General features: G+C 43.4%; 1 protein-coding gene across 4 annotated transcripts in view; it reads right to left on the bottom strand.

The window, feature by feature from the left end:
* The window catches only part of NXPE3 (neurexophilin and PC-esterase domain family member 3), a 54,539-nt gene that overhangs the window by 5,415 nt on the left and 26,632 nt on the right, over positions 1–22,492 (bottom strand). For all 4 annotated transcript variants that reach the window (XM_069757743.1, XM_069757744.1, XM_069757745.1 and 1 more), the window contains one exon: positions 612–809. In XM_069757743.1, coding sequence (XP_069613844.1) covers positions 612–809 — 198 coding nt within the window. The remainder of the gene's footprint in view (positions 1–611; positions 810–22,492) is intronic.

The following is a 22,492-nucleotide window of genomic DNA, read 5'->3' as shown; positions in this document are numbered from 1 at the left end:
GCATAAGTATATATAAGCGTCCTAACAAGCATTTTAAAGATAACCTGTCACCCCCCATTACCTATTGGTAAAAGAGCCACCTTCAGCAGCACTAAGGCTGCATTCTCTGAAGGTGGCTCTTATGTTTTTTTTTTAATCACAAGTAATGCAGAAATAGGGCTGTTTTCCACTTGCGAGATACACGTCCGTGTCTCGCATGTGGAAACGAAGCTCTGGCGCCGGCACTCCAGAGGGGAGCGTGCGGCCGCATAGCAACACATGGAGCCGCACGCTCCGCTCTGGAGTGCCAGCGCCAGAGCTTCGTTTCCACATGCGAGACACGGACGTGTATCTCGCAAGTGGAAAACAGCCCATACAAATATAATTGCGTGCCATACCTGTATTGAGTCAGGGAGGTATGTTTTCTCCCCCTGACTCAAGCGCCTCGCTGCCATCCATCATCCCCCTCATTCCCCCGGGCGCCGCCTTTATCTGCATTGTGGCTCTCGACCAACTTTCATAGCAGAATGTGGCTCTCAAGGTAAGAAAGGTTGGGGACCCCTGGTCTAGAAGATATTTCAAAGCAAGGTACTTTTTAAAATGTGATATATGAGAAACAAAATGAGGCTGACCTGGCACCACATCTGTGAGATATTCAAACCACTGCCTGATTGTCGAGTCTCCATACAAATGCACCACCTTCCCTTGTAAACAATCGGTGATGTCTGAGGACTGCTCGAACTGCCATAGTATGGACCTCCCAGACATCCATTGGTCTCGATAGTAATAACCCGATGGGAGAAACTTAGAGCTGCCAAGAAAATATTTCTCTGAAAAACAAGAATAGAAAATCATACATTTGATACATTACCATACTGACAAACATCGATCGTCTGCACATTTTAAACCCAAAATTGCTTAAAAAAATATCTACTCAGTATTCTGAAATCCTAAAAAGTCAGCCATAATACCAAAAGGGAGAAATTCGGGTGTGCTCCACTGTAGGGCGAGAATTCACAGGATTCAGATGAACAGAAATAGATCACAGTTCATACCCAACGCGTTTCTATGTTGCATGGACCTATTCCTCAGCTTAAAGAATACAGATTTTCAAAAATTAGCGTTAAACCAAAATAAAAAACCCAGAAACCATTGATAATGTATAGACAAAAAACATAGGTCATATGTTAATATTGATGAATGGAAAAAAAAGGTGGGAAAAGAGAGAGAGAGAGGGTCTAGGTTTCATTTTTAGGAAGAAAAAAAAAAGGAAAAGTAAAAATGTGCAGGGAGGGAATTTCCCAAGTCATAATTATGGCAGACCTGTCAGGTCCATGTCATATATATCACTTTCTGTTATTTGAATAAGCATGTCATCAACTAGCTAAGACCCGCTGGGCTGGATTCAGATCCGCCTGGGCTATTGTCCCGTTTGTGTACAGCAGCAACTCTCCATGCCGATGTCTGACTGTGCAGAATAGGCGCTTGGCAACAAATGAAATGCTGCCGATGGTTATGGAAATTCTTGTTTCATCCATCCACACGCAGTGATTGACAGCTGACCAGGAGGAAGTAAGACTCAAGGCAATTTTCCGTTTTTTCGTCTCCTCATTGCAAGAGCCATAACTTTTTTAATTTTCCGTCGATATAGCCGTACGAGGGCTTGTCTTTTGCAGGACGAGTTGTACTTTTCAATGTCACCATTCATTTTATCATATGATGTACTGGAAAGCGGTAAAAAAATTCAAAGTGTGGCGAAATACCAAAATAAAGTGCAATTCTGCAATTTGTTTTTTTATATAGAGATGATTTTACATTAAAACTGACATGGCAATATGGTTCTACAGCGCATTATGATTATGCAGATACTACACATGTGTAAAAAAAATAAAAAATTTGTAAGAAAATTCGTAAGAGAATTTTTTTTGCTACTTGTGTCACCACCTTCCGAAAGACACCTGGTGTCATTGCAGCTACAGTGGGGCAAAAAAGTATTTAGTCAGTCAGCAATAGTGCAAGTTCCACCACTTAAAAAGATGAGAGGCGTCTGTAATTTACATTATAGGTAGACCTCAACTATGGGAGACAAACTGAGAAAAAAAAAATCCAGAAAATCACATTGTCTGTTTTTTTAACATTTTATTTGCATATTATGGTGGAAAATAAGTATTTGGTCAGAAACAAAATTTCATCTCAATACTTTGTAATATATCCTTTGTTGGCAATGACAGAGGTCAAACGTTTTCTGTAAGTCTTCACAAGGTTGCCACACACTGTTGGTGGTATGTTGGCCCATTCCTCCATGCAGATCTCCTCTAGAGCAGTGATGTTTTTGGCTTTTCGCTTGGCAACACGGACTTTCAACTTCCTCCAAAGGTTTTCTATAGGGTTGAGATCTGGAGACTGGCTAGGCCACTCCAGGACCTTGAAATGCTTCTTACGAAGCCACTCCTTCGTTGCCCTGGCGGTGTGCTTTGGATCATTGTCATGTTGAAAGACCCAGCCACGTTTCATCTTCAATGCACTTGCTGATGGAAGGAGGTTTGCACTCAAAATCTCACGATACATGGCCCCATTCATTCTTTCATGTACCCGGATCAGTCGTCCTGGCCCCTTTGCAGAGAAACAGCCCCAAAGCATGATGTTTCCACCACCATGCTTTACAGTAGGTATGGTGTTTGATGGATGCAACTCAGAATTCTTTTTCCTCCAAACACGACAAGTTGTGCTTCTACCAAACAGTTCCAGTTTGGCTTCATCAGACCATAGGACATTCTCCCAAAACTCCTCTGGATCATCCAAATGCTCTCTAGCAAACTTCAGACGGGCCCGGACATGTACTGGCTTAAGCAGTGGGACACGTCTGGCACTGCAGGATCTGAGTCCATGGTGGCGTAGTGTGTTACTTATGGTAGGCCTTGTTACATTGGTCCCAGCTCTCTGCAGTTCATTCACTAGGTCCCCCCGCGTGGTTCTGGGATTTTTGCTCACCGTTCTTGTGATCATTCTGACCCCACGGGGTGGGAATTTGCGTGGAGCCCCAGATCGAGGGAGATTATCAGTGGTCTTGCATGTCTTCCATTTTCTAATTATTGCTCCCACTGTTGATTTCTTCACTCCAAGCTGGTTGGCTATTGCAGATTCAGTCTTCCCAGCCTGGTGCAGGGCTACAATTTTGTTTCTGGTGTCCTTTGACACCTCTTTGGTCTTCACCATAGTGGAGTTTGGAGTCAGACTGTTTGAGGGTGTGCACAGGTGTCTTTTTATACTGATAACAAGTTTAAACAGGTGCCATTACTACAGGTAATGAGTGGAGGAAAGAGGAGACTCTTAAAGAAGAAGTTACAGGTCTGTGAGAGCCTGAAATCTTGATTGTTTGTTTCTGGCCAAATACTTATTTTCCACCATAATATGCAAATAAAATGTTAAAAAAACAGACAATGTGATTTTCTGGATTTTTTTTTCTCAGTTTGTCTCCCATAGTTGAGGTCTACCTATGATGTAAATTACAGACGCCTCTCATCTTTTTAAGTGGTGGAACTTGCACTATTGCTGACTGACTAAATACTTTTTTGCCCCACTGTATATGCATTCATAGACGGAAAGGGGGTGCGTAGTTTAAATTGCCCAGACTCTTATGGTTAAATGGACACATGCTGAACTCCCCTGATGAACCATGCTTGGGAGAAACGTGTCGGGTTAAGGACAGAGGGACAGTCTAGGGCTATTTTTTCATCTAGGGAGAGCAGTGGACTGCCCTTGTTAGGACGGGAGTAACTAGGATACACCAGGATCATGTCAGCATTTAGGGTTTTCTGTAGGGATAGCAACTGACTTCCGTAGATCTAGCACCGCGCCGTAACACTTCTATGGGTGGGATCGTCCGATTTTTGTACTCCCCATTTTCATGGTTATTGCATAGTTGAGGCTGTGACTCAGTATATGTGGACTGCCTTTGTTAGGACTGACCACTGTCAGCCTGTAAGCCATTTTTTTTTTTAGGTGTATTTGAGTTTAGATCACTGTGGTTGTTAATTACTTACAATTGTCTGATAGGGTGGGTCTGTGCTGGTACGGACCACCTTTGTTACGACTGACTGTCAGTATGGGATTAACATACACTTAGGTTTTTTATACCTATTGCTGTGTTTGCTACATTTATACTTAATATAGGTATTTTTAGGAATATTTAGAGATTTCATGATGCATTTTTATCATATTAACAATAAAAGTTAAGTTTTATTATTAATACAATCCCTTTTGCTAATATTAAATTTTCCGAGAGATGTAACATTTTCAATTGTTTGGATATGGGGCAGTGTGAGGGCTTGTTTTTTTGCAGCCGGAGCCAATGTTTTTATTAATATCATTTTGGCATAGATGTGATGTTTTGTTCACCTATTACTACATTTTTTTCTGTTTTTGCAGGGGCCAAAAAACTGCAGTTCTGGCGGCTTGATTTTTCTTCGTTACACCATTTACCAATCAGATTAATGTATTTTATATTTTAATATATCAGACTTTTATAAACGCATCAATACCAAATATGTGCATTTCTTGCTATTTTTTTATGGGAGTGATTTGACCTTTTAGGCAGGGACACGACATATGACAGACATACAGTGGGTACAGAAAGTATTCAGACCTCTCTAAATTTTTCAATGTTTGTTTCATTGCAGCCATTTAGTACATTCAAAAAAGTTCATTTTTTTCTCATTAATGTACACTCTGCACCCCATTTTTACTGAAAAAAAATGAAATGTACAAATTTTTGCAAATTTAATAAAAAAGAAAAACTGAAATATCACATGGCCATAAGTATTCAGACCCTTTGCTCAGTATTGAGTACAAGCACCCTTTTCAGCTAGTACAGCCATGAGTCTTCTTGGGAATGATGCAACAAGTTTTTCACACCTGGATTTGGGGTTCCTCTGCCATTCTTCCTTTCAGATTCTCTCCAGTCCCTCAGGTTGGATGGAGAACGTTGGTGGACAGCCATTTGCAGGTAGCTCCAGAGATGCTCAATTGGGTTTAGGTCAGGACTCTACCTGGGCCAGTCAAGAATGAAAAACACGGCAGAGGTTCTTACCTGCCTAGGCCTCCAAACAAATGCACTAACAGGATGCAGTGGACCCATGTGGTAAAATAGAAACACAGGTGCAGCATAACCGATGACACAGCCACTCACCAGCTACCAAACTAATGGAGGGGGCGGCTGCTTGGCACATAGCTGCACATAAAAACTTGTATGTGGCGCTGTTCACACAATGGAGATGCACAGCATCCAGGCAGGCCTAGTAGTGACACCCTTCTATTAGATCAGGCGGGCCTGCCCAGCGCTTTTTGTACTTTTGCTGTTTAGAGCCAGTCAAGAATGGTCACAGAGTTGTTCTGAAGCCACTCCTTTGTTATTTTAGCCGTGTGCTTAGGGTCATTGTCTTGTTGGAAGGTGGACATTCAGCCAAGTCTGAGGTCCAGAGCACTCTGGAAGAGGTTTTCATACAGGATATCCCTGTACTTGGCCGCATTCATGTTTCCTTCAATGGCAACCAGTCATCCTTTCCCTGTAGCTGAAAAACACCCCTATAGTATGATGCTGCCACCACCATGTTTCATTGTTAGGATTGTATTGGGCAGGTGACCAGCAGTTCCTGGTTTTCTCCACACATACAGCTTAGAATTATCACCAAAATGGTCTATCTTCGTCTCATCAGACCAGAGAATCTTATTTCTCATAGTCTAGGAGTCCTTCTTGTGTTTTGCGGGCTTTCAAATGTCTTGCAGTGAGAGGCTTCCGTTGGGCCACTCTTCCATAAAGGCCTGACTGGTGGAGGGCTACAGTAATAGTTGACTTTGTGGAACTTTCTCACATCTCCCTACTCCATCTCTGGAGCTGTGAGGTCTTATATAGACAGGTGTGTGCCTTTACAAATCAAGTCCTATCAGTTTAATTAACCACAGCTGGACTCCAATGAAGGAGTAGAACCATCTCAAAGAGGATCACAAGGAACTGGACAGCATGTGACTTAAATGAGTGTATGAGAAGAGGGTCTGAATACTTATGACCATGTGATATTTCAGTTTTTCTTTTTTAATAAATATGCAAAATTTCTACATTTCTGTTTTTTTCAGTCAAGATGGGGTGCAGAGTGCACATTAATGAGAAAAAAACGAACTTTTTTTGAATTTACCAAATGCCTGCAATGAAACAAAGAGAAAAATTTAAAGGGGTCCGAATACTTTCCGTACCCACTGTAGTACGTTATAAGTCATTAAGGGGTTAATACACTGAATATATAATAAAAGAAAAATTACCAGTATATATCCCCAAGCACCACATGTACCCCTCTATCAAAGCTTGGAACACACAGAAGAGCTGATGAACTCACTATAAATATTTATATATTATAACTTTATGTTCACATGAGCATCATTTTTAGTATCTATAGAGCCTTAGGGGGGGCGATTCATTATGGTGCTTAAAGTGAACCAGGCAGCATGATTGTGCACAGTAAACTACAGACAGTGTCAGGTCAGCACTGTTATACTGACTAAAATGATATCTGGGCTTATGAAATCCGTCTTGTGGTTGTTGTTTAATCTTTATTTTCAGTTTTTAATTAATAAGTTTCCTGTGCTTCGGGGTGGCCTGAGAGGGTCTTTATGTGGTGCTCTGATTAGATATTCATACTGATTGCTTATGACGAGTCACTGATCCTTGAGTAACCTGCCTCCTATTTTATATAATGTATAAAATATTGTGGGGTTAGAAAAAAAAAATTTTCATTCAGCAAAATGGTGCCGTCGGCGCCTGCGTAGTGACATGTATCGAATAATGCATATAATACTGTTGGATAAAAAATTTTTTTTACTTGGCGCCATTTTGATGAAGATTTTGATTAAGATTTTTTTCCCCCACAATAGTATAGGACTAAAGCATAAATGCATATTTGGCAATGTATCCTGCTACAGCGCAAGTGGCGACACCATTCTGAAGAAACTAATTTTTTTTTGTAACCACACAATATGATATGCAGTATGTATAATAGGACGCAGGTCACTGACGGATCAGTGACCTGTCAGAAACAATATAGATGAATATGTAAGCAGAGCCCAACATAAAACCCCCCCACAAGCCGCCCCGAAGCACAAGAATCTTATTAACTGAAAACTACAAATTAAGATTAAACAACAACCACAAGACGGATCATTGTAATCAGTATAACGGCACCAACCTGACAGTGTCTGTAGGTTACTGTGCACAATCCTGCTGACAGGTTCAGTTTAAGCCAGAAATCAGGTGTAAACACCTTAATTAGTTGCAATATTTCTACTCAACTCGGCAGTTGCGCAAAAATATTGTGGCTTTTGGCATGTACATGCCAGTCTTGGACAGCTACACCAATCTGGTTGTGAGGCATGTGTGGTCACATTCTCTAATCAAATTCATCATAAGTTAACCACTTAAGCCCAGAGGGTGGTTTGCACATTAACGACTGGGCCAATTTTTACAATTCTGATCACTGTCCCTTTATGAGGTTATAACTCTGGAACGCTTCAACGGATCTTGGCGATTCTGACATTGTTTTCTCGTGATATATTGTACTTCATGATAGTGGTAAAATTTATTCGATATAACGTGCGTTTATTTGTGAAAAAACGGAAATTTGGCGAAAATTTTGAAAATTTTGCAATTTTCCAACTTTGAATTTTTATGCCCTTAAATCACACACATATATGTCACACAAAATAATTAATAAGTAACATTTCCCACATGTCTACTTTACATCAGCACAATTTTGGAACCCAAATTTTTTTTGTTAGGGAGTTATAAGGGTTAAAAGTTGACCAGCAATTTCTTATTTTTACAACACCAATATTTTTTAGGGACCACATCACATTTGAAGTCATTTTGAGGGGTCTATATGATAGAAAATAACCAAGTGTGACACCATTCTAAAAACTGCACCCCTCAAGGTGCTCAAAACCACATTCAAGAAGTTTATTAACCCTTCAGGTGTTTACAAGAGTTTTTGGAATGTTTAAATAAAAATGAACATTTAACTTTTTTTCACAAAAGATTTACTTCAGCTCCAATTTGTTTTATTTTACCAAGGGTAACAGGAGAAAATGGACCCCAAAAGTTGTTGTACAATTTGTCCTGAGTACGCTGATACCCCATATGTGGGGGTAAACAACTGTTTGGGCGCATGGCAGAGCTCGGAAGGGAAGGAGCGCCATTTGACTTTTCAATGCAAAATTGACTGGAATTGAGATGGTAGGAAAGAAAAAGACGAGCACTCTCGCTAGTGGTGGTGCAGACTGAACACGGAGGGGTACTCCAGAATATAGTCCTATATAGCAACAGTCGCACTCAAAAAGGAATTTTCAGAGTATTGGTTTAGCTGAAAAACGTGGTTTTCTTTATTATAGACACCAGAACAAAAGTTATCACCGCAGTGTTTCGTAGGTCAGTGTTTCGTAGGTAACGTTTCGACCCACAGGGTCTTTTTCAAACCTTACTTGAATCAGTAGAGATAGGGCTGGAGGGCGCAGGTCCCTTGAGGGGTGAAGAAGTCCCGTTGGGGGCTGAAGATACAGAAATGCTGGCGTCTGCGGCGGAGGTGTGATGGGACGCCATGTCGCGTTTGGAGAGCCCCTGATGTGCCTAAACATTGAAACCCCCCACAAGTGACACCATTTTGGAAAGTAGACCCCCTAAGGAACTTATCTAGATGTGTGGTGAGCACTTTGAGGCACCAAGTGCTTCACAGAAGTTTATAATTCAGAGCTGTAAAAATAAAAAATCATATTTTTTCACAAAAATGATCTTTCGCCCCCAATTTTTTTATTTTCCCAAGGGTAAGAGAAGAAATTGGACCCCAAAAGTTGTTGTCCAATTTGTCCTGAGTACGCTGATAACCGATATGTGGGGTAAACGACTGTTTGGGCGCATGGCAGAGCTCGGAAGGGAAGGAGCGCCGTTTGACTTTTCAATGCAAAATTGACTGGAATTGAGATGGTACACCATGTCGCGTTTAGAGAGCCCCTGATGTGCCTAAACATTAAAACCCCCCACAAGTGACATCATTTTGGAAAGTAGACCCCCTAAGGAACTTATCTAGATGTGTTTTGAGAGCTTTGAACCCAAGTGTTTCACTACAGTTTATAACGCAGAGCCGTGAAAATAAAAATTCTTTTTTTTTTCTTCACAAAAATGATTTCTTTTTTAGCCCCCAGTTTTGTATTTTCACAAGGGTAACAGGATAAATTGGACCCCAAAAGTTGTCCAATTTGTGCTGAGTATGCGGATATCCCATATGTAGGGGGGAACCACTGTTTGGGCGCATGGCAGAGCTCGGAAGGGAAGGAGCGCTATTTGGAATGCAGACTTAGATGGATTGGTGTGCAGGCGTCACGTTGCATTTGCAGAGCCCCTGATGTACCCAAACAGTACAAAAACCCCACAAGTGACCCCATATTGGAAACTAGACCTCCCAAGGAATTTATCTAGATATGTTGTGAGAACTTTGAACCCCCAAGTGTTTCACTACAGTTTACAACGCAGAGCCGTGAAAATAAAAAATCTTTTTTTTTGCCACAAAAATGATTTTTAGCCCCCCAAATTTTTATTTTCCCAAGGGTAACAAGAGAACTTGGACCCCAAAAGTTGTTGCTCAATTTGTCCCGAGTATGCTGATACCACATATGTTGGTGTAAACCCCTGTTTGGGCGCACGGGAGAGCTCGGGAGGGAAGTAGAACTGTTTTACTTTTTCAACGCAGAATTGGCTGGAATTGAGATCGGACGCCATGTCGCGTTTGGAGAGCCCCTGATGTGCCTAAACAATGGAAACCCCCAATTCTAACTGAAACCCTAATCCAAACACACTCCTAACCCTAATCCCAACAGTAACCCTAACCACACCCCTAACCCTGACACACCCCCTAACTCTAATCCAAACCCTAATCCCAACCGTAAATGTAATCCAAACCCTAACTTTAGCCCCAACCCTAACCCTAACCGGAAAATGGAAATAAATACATTTTTATTTTATTATTTTTCCCTAGCTAAAGGGGTGATGAAGGGGGGTTTGATTTACTTTTATAGCGTTTTTTATAGCGGATTTTTATGAATGTCAGCTGTCACACACTAAAAAACGCTTTTTATAGCAAAAAAGTTTTTGCGTCTCCACATTTTGAGACCTATAATTTTTCCATATTTTGGTCCACAGAGACATGTGAGGTCTTGTTTTTTGCGGGACGAGTTGACGTCTTTATTGGTAACATTTTCTGACACGTGACAGTTTTTGATCGCTTTTTATTCCGATTTTTGTGAGGCAGAATGACCAAAAACCAGCTATTCATGAATTTCTTTTGGGGGAGGCGTTTATACCGTTCCGCATTTGGTAAAATGGATAAAGCAGTTTTATTCTTCGGGTCAGTACGATTACAGCGATACCTCATTTATAATCATTTTTTATGTTTTGGCGCTTTTATACGATAAAAACTATTTTATAGAAAAAATAATTATTTTGGCATCGCTTTATTCTCAGGACTATAACTTTTTTATTTTTTTGCTGATGATGCTGTATAGTGGCTCGTTTTTTGCGGGACAAGATGACGTTTTCAGCGGTACCATGTTTATTTATATGTGTCTTTTTGTTCGCGTGTTATTCCACTTTTTGTTCGGCGGTATGATAATAAAGTGTTGTTTTTTGCCTCGTTTTTTTTTTTTCTTACGGTGTTTACTGAAGGGCTTAACTAGTGGGACAGTTTTATAGGTGGGGTCGTTACGGACGCGGCAATACTAAATATGTGTACTTTTGTTTTTTTTTATTTAGATAAAGAAATGTATTTATGGGAATAATTTTTTTTTCTTTATTTAGGATTTTTTTTTTCTTTTTTTTTTTCACATGTGGAATTTTTTTTATTTTTTTACTTTTTTACTTTGTCCCAGGGGGAGGGGGGGACATCACAGATCGTTGATCTGACAGTTTGCACAGCACTCTGTCAGATCAACGATCTGACTTGCAGTGCTGCAGGCTTACCAAGCGCCTGCTCTGAGCAGGCACTTGGTAAGCCACCTCCCTCCCTGCAGGACCCGGATGCCGCGGCCATTTTGGATCCGGGCCTTGCTGCAGGGAGGAAGGTAGGGTGATCGCGTTGCTGCGGGGGTCTCAGGGAAGCCCGCAGGGAGCCCCCTCCCTGCGCGATGCTTCCCTGCACCGCCGGCACACCGCGATCATGTTTGATCGCGGTGTGGCGGGGGTTAATGTGCCGGGAGTGGTCCGTGACCGCTCCTGGCACATAGTGCCGGATGTCAGCTGCGATAGGCAGCTGACACCCGGCCGCGATAGGCTGCGCTCCCCCGTGAGCGCGGCCGATCGCATATGACGTACTATCCCATCACTGGGCATTAAGACATACTGTAACTTACACCATAAATGTAAGCTGGCGTAAATTTCTGGCGACAGCACCAACTCAACGCATTAACCTAACTATCCCTGTGTGGCCCATTTAAAAACTTCAACCATAATCAGGTTCCTCGCATCATGTTCTCATACACTTTATGCAGTTAATAGCCCTCTGTGTCTGTACGGTTACATACTTAGGCAGTTAACTGGTTCATATAGCTTTACATGAACACCCGAGCCTTACACTATGGCTGGTCCGAACAACGAAAGCAATTATGTGCAGAGTTGTTGTCTAGGGCAAAGCTTCTCAAATTATGACAAGGCCAAGGGGGCAGGTTTTGATAGAAGTGATTATATCTTACAGGGTCATTCTTTGGCAGCTGCCATTTCTGGAATAAGAACATAACTAATAAGGTGCTACTCAGGGGCTGGCTGGCAAATTTTAGCCTGGGGGGCAAGCACACAGCAGTGGCCCATGAGTAGCGGCCCATCCTTAAAGGGGTTGTCGGATCTTATGCTACATGTCTACTGTCACTATGTGTGAATCCTCATATCGTGCGCACTGGGCGCTGTGAAGATTCTCTGGTGCCGGGAACAGGTGGTCTTGTGACCGCAAGCATGCGATATATATATTCCCAGCCACATTCCGACAAGACTGTTTCTGGCCTTGTTCAATACAGTTGCATTAGACCATGCAAGTCTAGTCGGCATGTGACCGCATGTATGCAAATCACAAACTTGCAGTCACACACCCGCCGAATAACCACAGCACTGCGAGCAATGTGAGGATTCACAAGTCTGCAGTCACATAGAATGACACACGCACAGACCCACTGCATAATGGCACGCACACACCAGTCCTTGAAATGTGCTAGCAGTAAAACACTTTGCCCAATACTCACTTCCCTCCTCTCTCCTTGTCAGGCCATGTAATCTTCAGCTCAAATGTGGATCACTGCTCACCATTCCCGCTGTTCGTCGCCCACCTCCATAACGGCACCATACAAAACCTCCATAACTCCACCATAGAGTACCTCCTTAACATCACCATACAGAACCTTCAAACAAGGCTGCCACTAGGAATTTTGGAGCCCCATACTGGCCAAATTTTCGGGGCCCATTGAGACTCCGCCCAGGCTCCAATCCCACCCTCGCCTCCACCCCTCGAACTGTCTACAGTCCCACCGCTCTCTCTTGGAAAAACTCCACTTCTCACCAATCACACATTAACAGTTCCCATCACCAGATCACACATATAGCCAGCAGCTTTTGTTTTGGCCAAAAGATTTTTCTAATCTGCCACCACGACAAGGTAGACTCATTTGGCCGGGCTCTACTCTACACTAACCTATTAAAAATTTGTTAAAATATGCAATACAATTTAGGTATATTTTTATTTATTTTTCAATTTTTTAAATGACCAATAATGTCACATCCAAAAGGGACAAATACCACCGTACCATGACGAGACACCATATTACCACCACATAGTGACCTATAATACTACATACAAGGAACAAATACTGCCACACCATGTCCAGATCACATATTACCACCACAGTGACCCAACAATATCACATACAAGGGACAAATACAACTGCACCATGTCCAGACCACATATTACCACCACATGGTGACCAATAATACCACATACAAGGAACAAATACTGCCACACCATGTCCAGATCACATATTACCACCACAGTGACCCAACAATATCATATACAAGGAACAAACACCACCGCACCATGTCAAGATCACATATTACCACCGCATGTGACCAATAATACCACATACAGGGAACAAATACCGCCACACCATGACCAGTCCACATATTACCACCACAGTTACCGAATAATAGCACATACAAGAGACAAATACTGCAACACCATGACCGGACCACATATTACCACCACATAGTGACTGAATACTACAATACTGAACATTAATTAAAAAAACAAAAAACACAATACTATCACCAAAAGTGCCACTATGCATAGGAGTACTTAGCATGCAGTGTGTGTACAGGTAATACAGTGATCACCAGTGACAATATACACAGGAGCTCTGTATATAGTGTCAATGTAAATGTAATACAGTGGTCACTGGTGACATTGTACACAGGACCTCTGTATATAGTGTGTTATGACCTGGTGGTCAGGACAATAATGGACCTGGTGGTTAAGAGCACACGGAATGACCTGATAGTTACTGATAATAGGGACGAGCTCTGGGACGTGGGAACTCTGCTGACCGCAATCCCTAAACCTATCAAACACACTAGAAATAGCCGTGGATTGCGCCTAACGCTCCCTATGCAACTCGGCACAGCCTAAGAAACTAGCTAGCCCTGTAGATAGAAAAATAAAGCCTACCTTGCCTCAGAGAAATTCCCCAAAGGAAAAGGTAGCCCCCCACATATAATGACTGTGAGTAAAGATGAAAATACAAACACAGAGATGAAATAGATTTATCAAAGTGAGGCTCGACTTACTGAACAGACCGAGGATAGGAAAGGTTACTTTGCGGTCAGCACAGAAACCTACAAAAAGACCACGCAGAGGGCGCAAAAGACCCTCCGCACCAACTCACGGTGCGGAGGCGCTCCCTCTGCGTCCCAGAGCTTCCAGCAAGCAAGACAACAAATTAAATAGCAAGCTGGACAGAAAAATAGCAAACTGTTATGGCTGGTAATTCAGAACCACAATGGACATAGATGTCAGTGCACATACAGTGACCTGGCAATAACCCAAAAAATAAGAACGAGCTCTGAGACGTGGGAACTCTGTTGACCGCAATCCCTAATCCTCTCCAACACAACTAGAGGCAGCCGTGGATTGCGCCTACCTATGCAACTCGGCACAGCCTGAGAAACTAGCTAGCCTGAAGATGAAAAATAAGCCTACCTTGCCTCAGAGAAATACCCCAAAGGAAAAGGCAGCCCCCACATAAAATGACTGTGAGTTAAGATGAAAAGACAAACGTAGAGATGAAATAGATTAGCAAAGTGAGGCCCAACTTCCTGAACAGAGCGAGGATAGAAAAGGCAACTTTGCGGTCAACACAAAACCCTACAAAATCCACGCAAAGGGGCAAAAAGACCCTCCGTACCGAACTAACGGCACGGAGGTACACCCTCTGCGTCCCAGAGCTTCCAGCTAGCAGAAAAAAACAAATTGACAAGCTGGAATAGAAAAAACAGCAAACAAATAGCAAAGAGGAACTTAGCTATGCAGATCAGCAGGCCACAGGAACACTCCAGGAGGAAACAGGTCCAACACTAGAACATTGACTGGAAGCAAGGATCCAAGCACCAGGTGGAGTTAAATAGGGTAGCACCTAACGACTTCACCATATCACCTGAGGAAGGAAACACAGAAGCCGCAGTACCACTTTTCTCCACCAACGGAAGATCACAGAGAGAATCAGCCGAAGTACCACTTGTGACCACAAGAGGGAGCTCTGCCACAGAATTCACAACAGCAAACCAAAGAAATACAAGCTGGAACTTAGCTTCTGATGGGAAGACAGGTCACAAGAACGATCCAGGAGTGAACTAGACCAATACTGGAACATTGACAGGTGGCATGGAGCAAAGATCTAAGTGGAGTTAAATAGAGCAGCAGCTAACGAATTAACCTAGTCACCGGTGAAACTCAGAAACACCCACCAGAGGAAGTCCATGGACAGAACCAGCCGAAGTACCATTCATGACCACAGGAGGGAGCCCGACAACAGAATTCACAACAGTACCCCCCCCTTGTGGAGGGGTCACCGAACCCTCACCAGAGCCCCCAGGCCGACCAGGATGAGCCAAATGAAAGGCACGAACCAGATCGGCAGCATGAACATCAGAGGCAAAAACCCAGGAATTATCTTCCTGACCATAACCCTTCCACTTGACCAGGTACTGGAGTTTCCGTCTCGAAACACGAGAATCCAAAATCTTCTCCACCACATACTCCAACTCCCCCTCAACTAACACCGGGGCAGGAGGATCAACGGATGGAACCACAGGCGCCACGTATCTCCACAATAACGACCTATGGAACACATTATGGATGGCAAAAGAAGCAGGAAGGGCCAAACGAAATGACACAGGATTGATAACCTCAGAAATCTTATACGGACCAATGAAACGAGGCTTAAACTTAGGAGAGGAAACCTTCATAGGAACATAACGAGACGACAACCAAACCAAATCCCCAACACGAAGTCGGGGACCCACACAGCACCGGCGGTTAGCGAATCGTTGAGCCTTCTCCTGGGACAATGTCAAATTGTCCACCACATGAGTCCAAATCTGCTGCAACCTATCCACCACAGTATCTACACCAGGACAGTCTGAAGACTCAACCTGCCCTGAAGAGAAACGAGGATGGAAACCAGAATTGCAGAAAAACGGCGAAACCAAAGTAGCCGAGCTGGCCCGATTATTAAGGGCGAACTCAGCCAACGGCAAAAAGGACACCCAATCATCCTGATCAGCAGAAACAAAGCATCTCAGATATGTTTCCAAAGTTTCATTAGTTCGTTCGGTTTGGCCATTTGTCTGAGGATGGAAAGCCGAGGAAAAAGACAAATCAATGCCCATCCTAGCACAAAAGGATCGCCAAAACCTTGAAACAAACTGGGAAACCTCTGTCAGAAACGATGTTCTCCGGGATACCATGTAAACGAACCACATGCTGGAAAAACAATGGCACCAAATCAGAGGAGGAAGGCAATTTAGACAAAGGTACCAAATGGACCATCTTAGAAAAGCGATCACAAACCACCCAAATGACCGACATCTTTTGAGAGACGGGGAGATCCGAAATAAAATCCATAGAAATATGCGTCCAGGGCCTCTTCGGGACCGGCAAGGGCAAAAGCAACCCACTGGCACGAGAACAGCAGGGCTTAGCCCGAGCACAAGTCCCACAGGACTGCACAAAAGAACGCACATCCCGCGACAAAGACAGCCACCAGAAGGATCTAGCCACCAAATCTCTGGTACCAAAGATTCCAGGATGCCCAGCCAACACTGAACAATGAATCTCAGAGATAACTCTACTAGTCCATCTATCAGGGACAAACAGTTTCTCCGCTGGGCAACGGTCAGGTCTATCAGCCTGAAATTTTTGCAGCACCCGCCGCAAATCAGGGGAGATGGCAGACAAAATTACCCCCTCTTTGAGAATACCCGCCGGCTCAGGAACACCCGGAGAGTCAGGCACAAAACTCCTTGACAGGGCATCAGCCTTCACATTCTTAGAGCCCGGAAGGTACGAAACCACAAAATCAAAACGGGAGAAAAATAACGACCATCGAGCCTGTCTCTGATTCAACCGTTTGGCAGACTCAAGATAAGTCAAATTCTTGTGATCTGTCAAGACCACCACGCGATGCTTGGCTCCTTCCAGCCAATGACGCCACTCTTCGAATACCCACTTCATGGCCAACAATTCACGATTACCAACATCATAGTTACGCTCAGCAGGCGAAAACTTTCTAGAAAAGAAAGCACATGGCTTCATCACCGAGCCATCAGAACTTCTTTGCGACAAAACAGCCCCTGCTCCAATCTCAGAAGCATCAACCTCAACCTGAAACGGAAGCGAAACATCTGGCTGGCACAACACAGGGGCAGAAGAAAAATGACGCTTCAACTCCTGAAAAGCCTCTACAGCCGCAGAAGACCAATTGACCACATCAGCACCCTTCTTGGTCAAATCAGTCAACGGTTTAGCAACAGTAGAAAAATTAGCGATGAAGCGCCGATAAAAATTAGCAAAGCCCAGGAACTTTTGCAGGCTATTCACAGATGTCGGCTGAGTCCAATCGTAAATGGCCTGGACCTTAACAGGGTCCATCTCGATAGTAGAAGGGGAAAAAATGAACCCCATAAATGAAACCTTCTGAACTCCAAAGAGACACTTTGACCCCTTCACAAACAAGGAATTCGCACGAAGGACCTGGAACACCATTCTGACCTGCTTCACATGAGACTCCCAATCATCCGAAAAGACCAAAATATCATCCAAATACACAATCAGGAATTTATCCAGGTACTCTCGGAAGATGTCATGCATAAAGGACTGAAATACTGATGGAGCATTGGAAAGCCCGAATGGCATAACCAGGTACTCAAAATGGCCCTCGGGCGTATTAAATGCTGTTTTCCATTCATCGCCTTGTTTAATACGCACAAGATTATACGCCCCTCGAAGATCTATCTTGGTGAACCAACTAGCCCCTTTAATACGAGCAAACAAATCAGACAGCAACGGCAAAGGATACTGAAATTTGACTGTAATTTTATTAAGAAGGCGGTAATCAATACAAGGTCTCAAAGAACCATCCTTCTTGGCCACAAAAAAGAACCCTGCTCCTAACGGTGATGACGACGGGCGAATATGGCCTTTCTCCAAGGATTCCTTTATATAACTCCGCATAGCGGCGTGTTCTGGCACAGATAAATTGAACAATCGGCCCTTAGGAAACTTACTACCAGGAATCAAATTAATTGCACAATCGCAATCCCTATGAGGAGGTAGGGCACTGGCTTTGGGCTCATCAAATACATCCCGATAATCCGACAAAAACTCTGGAACTTCAGAAGGAGTGGAAGACGAAATAGACAAAAATGGAACATCACCATGTACCCCCTGGCAACCGCAGCTGGACACAGACATAGATTTCCAGTCCAATACTGGATTATGAACCTGTAGCCATGGCAACCCCAAAACGACCACATCATGCAGATTATGCAACACCAGAAAGCGGATATCCTCCTGATGTGCAGGAGCCATGCACATGGTCAATTGGGTCCAATACTGAGGCTTATTCTTGGCCAAAGGCGTAGCATCAATTCCTCTCAATGGAATAGGATACTGCAAGGGCTCCAAGAAAAACCACAGCGCCTGGCATACTCCAAGTCCATCAAATTTAGGGCAGCGCCTGAATCCACAAATGCCATAACAGAATAGGATGACAAAGAGCAAATCAGAGTAACAGACAATAGAAATTTAGACTGTACCGTACCAATGGTGGCAGACCTAGCGAACCACTTAGTGCGCTCAGGACAATCTGAGATAGCATGAGTGGAATCACCACAGTAAAAACATAGCCCATTCCGACGTCTGTGTTCTTGCCGTTCAGCTCTGGTCAAAGTCCTATCACATTGCATAGGCTCAGGCCCATGCTCAGATAGTACCGCCAAATGGTGCACAGCTTTACGCTCACGCAAGCGTCGATCGATCTGAATGGCCAAGGACATAGACTCATTCAGACCAGCAGGCAAGGGAAACCCCACCATGACATCCTTAAGGGCTTCAGAGAGACCCTTTCTGAAGATTGCTGCCAGGGCACATTCATTCCACTGAGTGAGCACAGACCATTTTCTAAACTTCTGACAATATATCTCCGCTTCATCCTGACCCTGACACAGAGCCAGCAAGATTTTCTCTGCCTGATCCACTGAATTAGGTTCGTCATAAAGCAATCCAAGCGCCAGGAAAAACGCATCAACATCACGCAATGCCGGATCTCCTGGCGCAAGGGAAAATGCCCAGTCTTGAGGGTCACCACGTAACAAAGAAATAATGATCTTACTTGTTGAACAGGGTCACCTGAGGAGCGAGGTTTCAAGGCAAGAAACAATTTACAATTATTTTTGAAATTCAAGAACTTAGATCTATCACCAAAAAACAAATCAGGAATTGGAATCCTAGGCTCTGACATCGGATTCTGAACCACAAAATCTTGAATGTTTTGTATCCTTGTAGTGAGATTATCCATCCAAGAGGACAGACCTTGAATGTCCATGTTTACACCAGTGTCCTGAACCACCCAGAGGTAAAGGGGAAAATAGAGACAAAACACACTGCAAAGAAAAAAAAATGGTCTCAGAACTTCTCTTATCCCTCTATTGAGATGCATTAGTACTTTGGGCCACCTGTACTGTTATGACCTGGTGGTCAGGACAATAATGGACCTGGTGGTTAAGAGCACATGGAATGACCTGATAGTTACTGATAATATAGGACGAGCTCTGGGACGTGGGAACTCTGCTGACCGCAATCCCTAAACCTATCAAACACACTAGAAATAGCCGTGGATTGCGCCTAACGCTTCCTATGCAACTCGGCACAGCCTAAGAAACTAGCTAGCCCTGAAGATAGAAAAATAAAGCCTACCTTGCCTCAGAGAAATTCCCCAAAGGAAAAGGCAGCCCCCCCCCCCCACATATAATGACTGTGAGTAAAGATGAAAATACAAACACAGAGATGAAATAGATTTAGCAAAGTGAGGCCCGACTTACTGAACAGACCGAGGATAGGAAAGGTTACTTTGCGGTCAGCACAAAAACCTACAAAAAGACCACGCAAAAAGACCCTCCGCACCGACTCACGGTGCGGAGGCGCTCCCTCTGCGTCCCAGAGCTTCCAGCAAGCAAGACAACAAATTAAATAGCAAGCTGGACAGAAAAATAGCAAACCAAAGAAATACAAGCTGGAACTTAGCTTCTGATGGGAAGACAGGTCACAAGAACGATCCAGGAGTGAACTAGACCAATACTGGAACATTGACCGGTGGCATGGAGCAAAGATCTAAGTGGAGTTAAATAGAGCAGCAGCTAACGAATTAACCTAGTCACCTGTGAAACTCAGAAACACCCACCAGAGGAAGTCCATGGACAGAACCAGCCGAAGTACCATTCATGACCACAGGAGGGAGCCCGACAACAGAATTCACAACAATAGTGCCAGTGTACAGGTAATACAGTGATCACTGGTGACATTGTACACAGGAACTCTATATATAGTGTATAGTGACAGTGTACAGGTAACACACTGACTCACCGGTGACGTCTCTAGGTGAAATCCTTCAGCTTCGCTTTTCATCCTCAACCAGCACAGACCGCCATCACATCTTCCTGCCAGGGCGGGTCTCTGCAGGAAATAACAGTTATCTAGAGCTCTGCTTGCAGAACACATTACTTAATTTTTTCCCAACTACACTGCACCAGATGAAGAAAAAAGGCGACTGTCACGGGGGGTTTGTGGCCCCACTGTGCCACAAACCAGACTACCCTGGAAGGGGCGTGACTATGACAGCTGCCTGGGTTTTCACTAGAGCCTCTGATGGTGAGGACAGGCTTGTGCAGCAGGCAGCTGCCAGGTGCTACTCCAGAGTGGTGTCTGGCTGTGGCTGCTGATCCCACTTGGGAGACAGGAACACCAGGATTAGTGCGGGCATTAGGCAGGACTGGCAGAAGAGCACGGCTGGAACACAGACGAGTAGGCTGGCACGGCTGAGACAGGGCTGGCAGAGACACGGCAGAGAACTCAGGGCTGGCAGAGACACGGCAGGAAACAGGACTGGCTAGGACAGCAGGAACACAGGACTGGAAGGCAGGGCAGGAACGGCAGGACTGGCAGGAACAAAGGATACACAGGACTGGTTGATGTGGTGTATGAATCAGGCTGCACTCAGATTACACCCGAGTGCAGTCCTATTGTGAGAGTGATGAAGGAACAGGTAGGGACCTGTACACACAGAAGATGCAGGTACAGAAACAAGCCAGAAGGAAAGGAGAATGAAGGAACAGGTAGGGACCTGTTCACACAGGAGGTGCAGGAAAGGAAACAAGCAGAAAGGAATGAGGTATGAAGAAACAGGTAGGGACCTGTTCACACAGGAGGACCAAGTAACAAGTAGAAGGTGGAACTAAGGCTGGGTTCACATTGCGCTAGGTGTGTCCGTCTAACGGACTCGTTTTTAAGTAGTAAAAACGCAATGTAACGCACATACTAACGCGCCCATAGACTTGCATTGTCTGACGCATCGTGACGCATCCCTAAATTGGTATGCGTTTGTCACATAACGTTTTTTTTCTGACGGACCTTCAACGCGGCTTGCAGCGTTTTCGGGTCCGGCCAAGCTAACGCACTACTAACGGAAGCGTTCATTCTGCCATAGAAGGCTATGGCAAACGCAGTCAGACGCAAATCATGAAAAATTTCCAAATAGGACCACACGTTTTAATAGCGTTTGAGGGTGGTCACATGTGGTCATGTGACAGGAAATGTGATTTCGGCCATTAAAATATCCCACTCACACAAAGTCTCCTGCACGTGACAGAGTGTTTTGCCGTAGCTAAAATGTAAGTACATTTCTATATATTATATATCTCTGTATACATCATGGGAGTCTGTAATGTCCGTCGGATGTGTGTGTACTAAAAATGTATTGTTTTGTTGCACACAGATGTCGGATACAGAGGTCAGCAGCAGCAGCAGCGTGTCTGCGATTTTTTTCGTCTCAGTCGGTAGGCTTGCACTTTAAAAAACCACAATAATGTTGTGTGAAACTCCATTGTATTGAGCTAGGCATAAAAATCCTGTTTATTGTTTTTGTGAATAGGAGTCTTCTGAGCCCGAGGCTGCTAGACCTCCCCCCAAAAAACATGCAACAACCACAAAGGTACATAGCACACATGTTGAATTTTTCAGGCATAAATTTATTGATCCAATGAATGTTAACATTAATGTTAAAATAATTTTTTTTACATTTTACATACACAATAGGTTGTGGCACAAGGAGGACAAAAAAGAAAAAAGGTCCCTAGACGTCTGTCGTCGCCACAACTGCCAGTGGTAAATATAAAACTAGAAATATTCTATCCAATATTTACCAACAATCTATCTATTCACTTTCTATCTACTAGATCTATAAACTATCTATCAACTATCTATCGCTCCATCTATTTGTCTATCTATATCTATGTATCTATCTATCAATATCTATGTATCTATCTATCTATATATCTATCTATCAATATATATGTATCTATCTATCTATCTATCTATCTATATATCTATCTATCAAAATCTATCTATCTATCAATCTATATCTATCTATCTATGTATCTATCTATATATCTATCAATATCTATCTATCTATCAATATCTATGTATCTATCTATCTATATATCTATCTATCAATATCTATGTATCTATCTATCAATCTATATCTATCTATCTACATCTATCTATCTATATATCTATATATTGCTATATCTATGTATCTATCTATGTCTGTATATATGAAT

This window comes from Ranitomeya imitator, chromosome 3 (assembly GCF_032444005.1).
Source record: "Ranitomeya imitator isolate aRanImi1 chromosome 3, aRanImi1.pri, whole genome shotgun sequence".
Lineage (NCBI taxonomy): Eukaryota > Metazoa > Chordata > Amphibia > Anura > Dendrobatidae > Ranitomeya > Ranitomeya imitator.
The sequence above is the reverse complement of the archived record's forward strand: the minus strand, read 5'-3'. Positions and strand labels throughout refer to the sequence as shown.